We start from the raw sequence: 7,451 nt of genomic DNA on the forward strand, positions 1-7,451 counted from the left end.
TCACCTGGATGCGATATCAGGAATTCTCTCCTCCCCCACAATTTCGTCACTCGCCTTCCACAGCTTTTGAACCTAGTTAGTAACTGGAAGTCGCGTTAGACTGACAAACGCCTATATGAAAGTGACAGGACAAAGAAAGAAAAATAGCATAGCCTTGTTCATGAACGGCGACTGTATGAAATAGACTTCTAACTGACGTCACGATGTCCGGGCGAGCCGGCTCCGAGCTCTTATAAATCACACGCCCTCGCTCATCCTGCACGTTGATATCTGGTATAATACAGATATAGTAGCATTAAAATAGTGAATTATCATGGCATATCCGTCTCCTCTTTGCGCAGTACCGCGAGTACTCAATTCTTCATTGTCAATTTTGTCGTGCCCGTTTCGTCGCGCAGGCCTGTTCGAGATCGGTGGACGGGCAACGTTTGTCAATCTCGACTCATCAACGCTGGCAGTCATCGCCCCGGTTCCATTCGATAATGAGTCCGAGACTCTGATCGATGGAAAGCAAGTAAAGTACTTGATTGCACCCGATTTTGAGCATCATATGGCGCTCAAAGGGTGGAAGGATAAATACCCTGATGCAATAGTCATTGGTCCGGCTGGTCTGCGTGCTCGAAAGGCGACTCAGGGCGTTCATGTGGACTATGAAATCACTGAGTCGAACAAGGAGCTCACAGCCAAGGATTTTGGAGTTGATGACCCATTATTGGATACAGCGTTCAAGTTCGTGTTCTTTGAAAGGTCGCAGAACAAGGAGATTGCGATATTGCACGTCGCCACAAAGACCTTTATCGAAGCGGATATTTTGTTTAATTTGCCGGCAGTCGAGCAATATTCAAAGTCAAATGTTAGCACTAACGGATTCTTTTCGCGGATATTCAACACGATGCATCCTGATAGCGTCTGGCATAAACGTCTAACTGGGCAGGCGTTTTCCAAGAGTACGACGGAGGGTGTGAAGACCGTCGCTGGATGGGATTTCGAGTCTATTATTCCTTGTCATGGTGAAGTTATTGATAAGGATGCAAAGAAGGCTTTTACTACGCTTTATGCTGATTTTCTGAAGGAGTAACGATTTAACAAGTAATGTCAATGTATATGCTTACTGCTGCTAATATGTTGCAAAAAAATAATCTACTGTGAAACCACTCGGCAGTGTGGAACAATACTACCTAGATCGTAATTAATCAGTTTAATATATTATTTATAATCAATACACAATGTTCAATTCAAAACACATTTCACATTAACTGGCAATGCAACTTTAATAAGCATTGAATAGGGTTTGCCGTAGCGAGGCGAAGTTCGAATCTAGCATCCGCTTCGTCTGATATTCATCGCACACTCGCCGAGTATCCCAAAAAAATGGACCTGACGACACCGGTGGCAGCAGCCTGTTTACCTTGTCGCTCGCGGCATTTAAAGTGTGATGCAAAAGTCCCTGTGTGTCAGCGATGCAGGGATTCGCAGCGAGAATGCGTGTATATCAAGTCGCGTCGAGGATGGAAGAATTCTCAGTCAGCGAAGGCGAACATTGTTGCGGGGTCTCCTGACCAGCTTCAGAGTCAGCAGCAGCAGCAGCAGCAGCAACAACAACAGCAGCAGCAGTATCAAGAGCAGCATGTTGTTGCAAAGCGCAGGTTTGTCGAAAGTGACGTCGAAACCTTTACTGGGATCCCGGAGCCTGTACTGCGCACAGTCGACAGTGCCGTATCGTCGCCTTCACTGGTTGATATTTACTTTTACTATTTCCACAACGCTCACACTATGCTCGTACCGCACAAATTCTACTCTACTTTTGCCTCGAACGTGTTTGATCACCACTCAAATTGCGTCATCTCCGATTTGCTGATCCCAGTCGTGCACTATATCGGATCTTTTTACGCAAAGAACGGCGATGCACAACTCTACCAGCGTGCTATTGATAAAATCATTTTTGGAGAAATTTTGCCTTCTACAGACCACACGCCAAAATACACATTAATCTGTCCGCCGTCGCCATTGGCTTTACAAGCTTTAGTGCTTTACATGATCATCTTGCACAGCAACAACGAGCAGACCAAAGCCATGGCGGTGAGAGAGTACGCTATCGATATGGCTCTATACCTCGGGATGAACTCTATCCTCTATATCGATCAATATATCGAAACATCATGCTACTCCCAAGACCTGAGTTTTAGATTGGTGCTGAAAGAGTCGCTGATTCGGACGTACTGGATGCTCTATGTCATGAACGCGTGGATGTGTGCCATTCATGGTGTAGGTGATGAAAAACTGATAGTTTCTGCGCAGCCGGATTTCCCATTACCGTGCGAGAATGAGTATTACGATGCCGGGGTATGTATTATCTCACTCAGAAACTCATATCATTGACTAACATTTTTGAGAACAGCTAATTCCTCAGTCAGCACCTACCCTCGATGAATACGACAATCGCATGTTTGCAGAACACGCTATTGAATTTTCCTCGTTTTCCTACTTAATCGGCGCCGTTCGAATCTTTGGCGGCGCACTAGGCGCAATGTTTCAAACCATGCGCACAGACGAGAAGGCTGTTCGACTAGCCGATACCAAAGTCTCGACGTGGATGCTGAATGTGCCTGACAGCAAACGGAGTTTATTATTGCCACGGCGATCATACTCGACTCAGCTGTTTGAATCGAATAAAAGGAGCAGTCGCGCAGACGAGGTCGATGAATTGATGATTTCTGCGTATATTATTATTCATAATATATTAATCATGGTACATAAGCGACTATCACATTTTGCGATGGTTCCGAATGCGTATGAGGAGATTGAAAATACATGCATCACGCCACGATCCCTGCTTATTTCGTTTCGCGCTCACTCGATTTCGTATCCTTCTGCGGGTCGAAATCCAAAGTCAGTTATAGACGAGCTTAATTTACTTAGAGGCAGCTTTACGGCCGCAGACTCGTCGGCAATAGATGAGCATACTTCTAAATGTCTTGCCTCAGCCGAAGCACTTTCGCAAATGATTTCTCTTTCTCCGACTACAATCATGCGACGAACACCGTTTTTCTCTTGTGCGATTACGATGTCGATGTTGGTGCATTTGACGGCTTGTGTATGGGATTTTTTCCCAAAAAGTATTGAGTCACAAGTAGACTTACAAGAAAAAATATTAGCAAAGGAGAGGATCAAAATGGGAATTGGAAGTTTGACTGCAATGAGCCGAGTATGGGGTACAGCCGCCAAAGTGCTAGTTGAAGTAAAAGAGGCAGCGAGGATTGTTTTCCAGCAACGGTATTCTGCATCTGCATATCTGTCTGAGATTAAATCGAATCTGGCAGCGCACTCATATGTTAAGCAGGAGTATGGGGCTGGTGTGGTGTATAATCAGCCTTTGCAACTTCAAAATATGGCTTGTATTCAAAACATGAATAGCTCATCGCAGACCTCGTCACCTCCTGTTCAGCAGCAGCAATCTTCTGAACAGTATATGATGCTGCCACAGCAACTACACCCGCAAGGTCTTTCACCCGACGCTACCTATCCGATTCTAAGCTCTAACACTAACAGCAATAAAAACCCGTACTGGTCAACAAGCGACAGCAGTCCCGGTAGCGCAATCGATTCTCAAAGTACATCCGGCAGCGCAAGTAGCGCTGGAGGCTACAGTCCCTACTCTCAATCGGCGCCACCATCAAACTCGATTCCGATCTCAATTCACCAGGCCTCCTCTCTACCACGAGACCCTGGTACTATACAGCAGCCAATAGTAGGAGGCTACGACGCGGCTTTGTATGCTGAATCACAGTATGCAGGTACTGCTGCGTATCCGTATTTGACGGAGGAAGATAAGGACGGATTGTTGCAGATTGGCCAATTACCCACTTCATTCGTGGACGAGAATGAATTTTTCTCATTTTTTGGTGACGATAGCTTGTCTCAGCGGTATCAAGGTGAGTTGTCGTAAGTTATATGTTGTGATGTATATGTGTATCATTAGGGTGTTTGTATGTGACTTCCATTTTAAGTCTTGTTAGTGATTGACGTTCGGTTACTGTTCTTACTGATTATTTGGCTATGAATATAATGGAGAGAATTATAATTGACGACTACATTTTGAAAAATAAAACGCTGTAATCAAACTCGGCCATTTATAAAGCACACACACACACACACATACACACACAAAAGAACTCAAAAGTCGCTTCGAAAAGTATCTAATAACTGACTTCCAAACCCGCGTCCACCTTGCGTACGACCCGCACCACCCGCGCCCGTGCCACCGCCAACACCAGTAGCTGCAGTCGTCTCAGTCGTAGGTGTCGCGTCCTGTCTTGTCTGTTGCTGCTGCTGCGCACCTACCTCGGCTGCTGCTGCCGCAGCAGCTAATTCCGCGATTCCGGACGCATGATTCGGGGTCGTGCTTAGAGCTGCAAGAGAGGCTGATCCTTTAGAAAGTGCAGCGTCCCATAATTTTTGCGAGATGCGAAAATTGCGAAGAGGAAGGACTTCTCTTGACCAGAGCACGCCTACGAACCATCCGGAAAAGGCGCAAATGGTCGAAGCAGGAAACTGCGAAAGTGATAAATGACTAGCTAGGATATAAACAAAAATTTTATCGGATAGGGTTATCGAGTGTGTTGTTGATAAGATTGACGGGGGTTGGTCTTGTGCGGATCGCGAAGGGGATGACGAGAGAAGTTTGAATTTGTAGACGGAGGGAATCATGTCGTGGTATAATGCTAGTAGCGTAAAAATGGCAGGAGTTGGACCTGATGGAAGATAATTTGCCGAATATGAGGGGATAAGTTTGAGAAGTATCAGCGTAAATGGAGCTATAACGAACGAAAACCCAATAGATAGCACTATTAATGACTATATCTATCAGTTAGTAATATAGACAACATAGAGAAAAAATAAAGAGAGATGCGTACGGCAAATTTCCGGCTTCCGAGCATTCGTTCGATAACTCGTAAATTGTAAAGTAACAACGAGGAAAATAGAACTTCCGACTCATTAAGATAGACAAACTGCCAAATAAACAACCTCCACCATTGTCCTATATGCAATTCATCATTAATTTTTGGAAATATAAATTAAATGCATCTAAAGAATGAAAAAAATACATACCCCAGCTCCATAAATGAGGAACAAGTTGTAAAAAGAGATAATGTTTGATTCCAAAGATCGAGGTTATGATTGAGACGCTGATATTGAAGATTATACATATTTTCGTTATTGGCGCATTTTGAAATCCAGGTGGTGTAGCGGTAAACATCCTTCCTTATTCTGATTCCCTCTCTTTTTTGGTGATTGCTCAAATGTGAGAGATGTGTGGCAGACGATTTAAATTGTGCTGGTGAAAGATTACGTGGATCAAGTGACGTGGTTTGTAGTCATAAACCTCACACAATGCCTTTCAGAGAATAATCAAACACACAGATTTTATAAAATATTTCTTTATATATACTATATATGTTATATATATATATATAAAAACTTCTCAAAGCGAAACCTGAGAATTCATGTAGATTTACTGACTGAGGGGTCGTAGTAGTTACTGGGAGTAGCAGACATCGTGTACAAACTCAGATAAACTGAGTTCTCCCAGCTCATTTACTCAAAATTAATGCAAACAAAACCAGTTTTATTTCTTTTCAATGAAGTTATATAGGTGTTAATACAAACAGCAGAAATTCACAACTACAAAAATAGATAAGAATTTGTTAAAAGAAAATTTACGCAAGGAAGCGCTTTTCAGCAGTCTGCCAATTAACAACACTCCAAACAGCCTTGAAATAATCAGCCTTGACGTTCTGATACTGCAAGTAATAAGCATGCTCCCAGGCGTCGATACCCACAAGCGGAATATAAGGACCGGTAACCGGGTCTTGGTTCTATATATCTCAATTGATTAGAGGTGCTAAAGAGAAAAAGCCAATGGATTCACGTACCGGCTTGTTAATGATTTCGAGTTCACCAGTGGTGCTGTTCTTGACGATCCACGACCATCCAGAGCCCTGAATAGCAGCCAGCTAGACACATGTATTCAGTCAGTAACTGAGCTAGTCTCGAATTAAAAAAAGAAAACAAAAGTGCTCAAAACTCACAGCAGTGTTGACATCGCCAATCAGCTTCTCATAACTTCCATATTTCTCAACAATAGCCTTGGTCAATGGCGAGGAATTACCGAGGTACTCTCCACCACCCTGCGACTTTGGCGCAAGATTCTCCCAAAACAAGGAGTGGTTGATATGACCACCGCCATGAAAATTGATTTGTGATTGCAACTCAATCTGCGACTTGATGTCAGATTTCTCAGCCGCTACGGTGATTTTTTCCAAGGCGGCGTTGTAGCCATTGACGTAGGTCTGGTGATGCTTGGTATAATGAAGCTATAAAATTATGAGAATTAGAATCAATCAATTTTTGATGGAAAAAAAAACAGAAAACGAAAAGCATACCTCCATAATCTGTCCCGAGATAGCAGGCTCAAGAGCACCAAAGTCATATTTAAGATCAGGCAACGTAGCCTTTCCACGAGCAAAAACAGCCGGAACAGCGGTCGATACCGCCCGACGAGCAGTAACAGACGATCGAAGAAGTGCAAAAGACATTGGAAGAGAAAAGGACAAGATGATGAAAAATGGGCTACTGGAGGTGATATCGGAAGTCTGCCAGGATGAGTAAGTATTCAATCGCGTGTGGGGATAATATATTAAACGGATTCCTTTTGACAGTGAATCTCAGTTTAATTCAATGATTGTGAATATGTGGATTGAAAGCACTTACGTTGCAAAACAAAGACTGGATAAGAGAATGAAAGGAAGAGAGGGGAGGAAGTCAAGTCCGTCCGCTGAATTGAGCGATGACGTACGAATTACATAGAATTCCGTCTCTGCCGCGATAATCACCGGAGGCCAATCACCTACAAAGCCTACTTGTTTAGTCTAGCTTACAATCAGATAAAGCAAAAATGAATTCATTTTGATTTGTATGCTATATGAAATACACTATTTCAACCTAATAGTCATCGTACAATTCAATAGTATGAGCGACTGAAACCAATTCAACCAATTATACACCATGATAAACTAAATCAATCCTAAAGTACACTGCTATTTGTAGCATTTAGTTTCCACCACGAAGACGGAGAACTAAGTGAAGAGTAGACTCCTTCTGGATATTGTAATCAGAAAGAGTACGGCCATCCTCGAGCTGCTTTCCAGCGAAGATAAGACGCTGTTGGTCTGGTGGGATTCCCTCCTTATCTTGAATCTTAGACTTGACGTTGTCAATGGTATCCGAGGACTCAACTTCCAGAGTAATGGTCTTTCCAGTCAAAGTCTTAACAAAGATCTGCATACCACCACGGAGACGGAGAACCAAGTGAAGAGTAGACTCCTTCTGGATATTGTAGTCAGAAAGAGTGCGGCCATCCTCGAGCTGCTTTCCAGCGAAGATAAGACGCT

At 43.3% G+C, this 7,451-nt stretch overlaps 5 protein-coding genes across 5 annotated transcripts in view; 2 read left to right on the plus strand and 3 right to left on the minus strand.

Annotated features, from left to right (window-relative positions):
• Window positions 1-198: 198 nt before the first annotated feature.
• Window positions 199-1,235, plus strand: V2V93DRAFT_372668 (uncharacterized protein). Its single transcript, XM_066910790.1, has one exon. It carries the CDS (start codon window positions 314-316, stop codon window positions 1,076-1,078), a length of 765 nt encoding a protein of 254 aa, XP_066764751.1. The 5' UTR covers window positions 199-313; the 3' UTR covers window positions 1,079-1,235.
• A 79-nt stretch (window positions 1,236-1,314) lies between these two features.
• V2V93DRAFT_372670 (uncharacterized protein) lies at window positions 1,315-4,108 on the plus strand. The gene is made up of 2 exons (XM_066910791.1): window positions 1,315-2,343; window positions 2,399-4,108. The coding sequence occupies exons 1-2, from the start codon at window positions 1,372-1,374 to the stop codon at window positions 3,944-3,946; spliced, it is 2,520 nt and encodes an 839-aa protein (XP_066764752.1). The 5' UTR covers window positions 1,315-1,371; the 3' UTR covers window positions 3,947-4,108.
• On the minus strand, window positions 4,050-5,526 carry V2V93DRAFT_372671 (uncharacterized protein). Its single transcript, XM_066910792.1, has 3 exons — window positions 5,110-5,526; window positions 4,914-5,038; window positions 4,050-4,854 (listed from the first exon to the last, which is right to left on the minus strand). Exons 1-3 carry the CDS (start codon window positions 5,255-5,257, stop codon window positions 4,174-4,176), a joined length of 954 nt encoding a protein of 317 aa, XP_066764753.1. The 5' UTR covers window positions 5,258-5,526; the 3' UTR covers window positions 4,050-4,173.
• Window positions 5,506-6,771, minus strand: V2V93DRAFT_372674 (Manganese/iron superoxide dismutase). Its single transcript, XM_066910793.1, has 4 exons — window positions 6,444-6,771; window positions 6,090-6,374; window positions 5,934-6,014; window positions 5,506-5,876 (listed from the first exon to the last, which is right to left on the minus strand). The coding sequence occupies exons 1-4, from the start codon at window positions 6,594-6,596 to the stop codon at window positions 5,718-5,720; spliced, it is 678 nt and encodes a 225-aa protein (XP_066764754.1). The 5' UTR covers window positions 6,597-6,771; the 3' UTR covers window positions 5,506-5,717.
• A 339-nt stretch (window positions 6,772-7,110) lies between these two features.
• V2V93DRAFT_391992 (ubiquitin and ubiquitin-like protein) overlaps window positions 7,111-7,451 on the minus strand; it is a gene marked incomplete at both ends in the record, with an annotated part of 1,065 nt that continues 724 nt past the window's right edge. The window contains one exon of the mRNA XM_066912458.1: window positions 7,111-7,449. Within this exon, the coding sequence (XP_066764755.1) occupies window positions 7,111-7,449 (339 nt within the window). The remainder of the gene's footprint in view (window positions 7,450-7,451) is intronic.

This window comes from Kockiozyma suomiensis (genome assembly GCF_038497685.1).
Source record: "Kockiozyma suomiensis strain NRRL Y-17356 unplaced genomic scaffold V2V93scaffold_10, whole genome shotgun sequence".
Taxonomy (NCBI): Eukaryota; Fungi; Ascomycota; class Lipomycetes; order Lipomycetales; family Lipomycetaceae; genus Kockiozyma; species Kockiozyma suomiensis.

Bases quoted from the DNA above. Each gene is read 5' to 3' on its own strand.
- V2V93DRAFT_372668 (XM_066910790.1), top strand. From the start codon at position 314: ATGGCATATCCGTCTCCTCTTTGCGCAGTACCGCGAGTACTCAATTCT.
- V2V93DRAFT_372671 (XM_066910792.1), bottom strand. From the start codon at position 5,257: ATGTTTACCGCTACACCACCTGGATTTCAAAATGCGCCAATAACGAAA. The intron at 5,039-5,109 runs GTATGTATTTTT...AATTGCATATAG, and splicing joins TCCTCATTTATGGAGCTGGG to GACAATGGTGGAGGTTGTTT. The intron at 4,855-4,913 runs GTACGCATCTCT...TGATAGATATAG, and splicing joins TCGGAAGCCGGAAATTTGCC to TCATTAATAGTGCTATCTAT.
- V2V93DRAFT_372674 (XM_066910793.1), bottom strand. From the start codon at position 6,596: ATGTCTTTTGCACTTCTTCGATCGTCTGTTACTGCTCGTCGGGCGGTA. The intron at 6,015-6,089 runs GTGAGTTTTGAG...ACATGTGTCTAG, and splicing joins TTGGCGATGTCAACACTGCT to CTGGCTGCTATTCAGGGCTC. The intron at 5,877-5,933 runs GTACGTGAATCC...TGAGATATATAG, and splicing joins TCGAAATCATTAACAAGCCG to AACCAAGACCCGGTTACCGG.
- V2V93DRAFT_372670 (XM_066910791.1), top strand. From the start codon at position 1,372: ATGGACCTGACGACACCGGTGGCAGCAGCCTGTTTACCTTGTCGCTCG. The intron at 2,344-2,398 runs GTATGTATTATC...TTTTGAGAACAG, and splicing joins ATGAGTATTACGATGCCGGG to CTAATTCCTCAGTCAGCACC.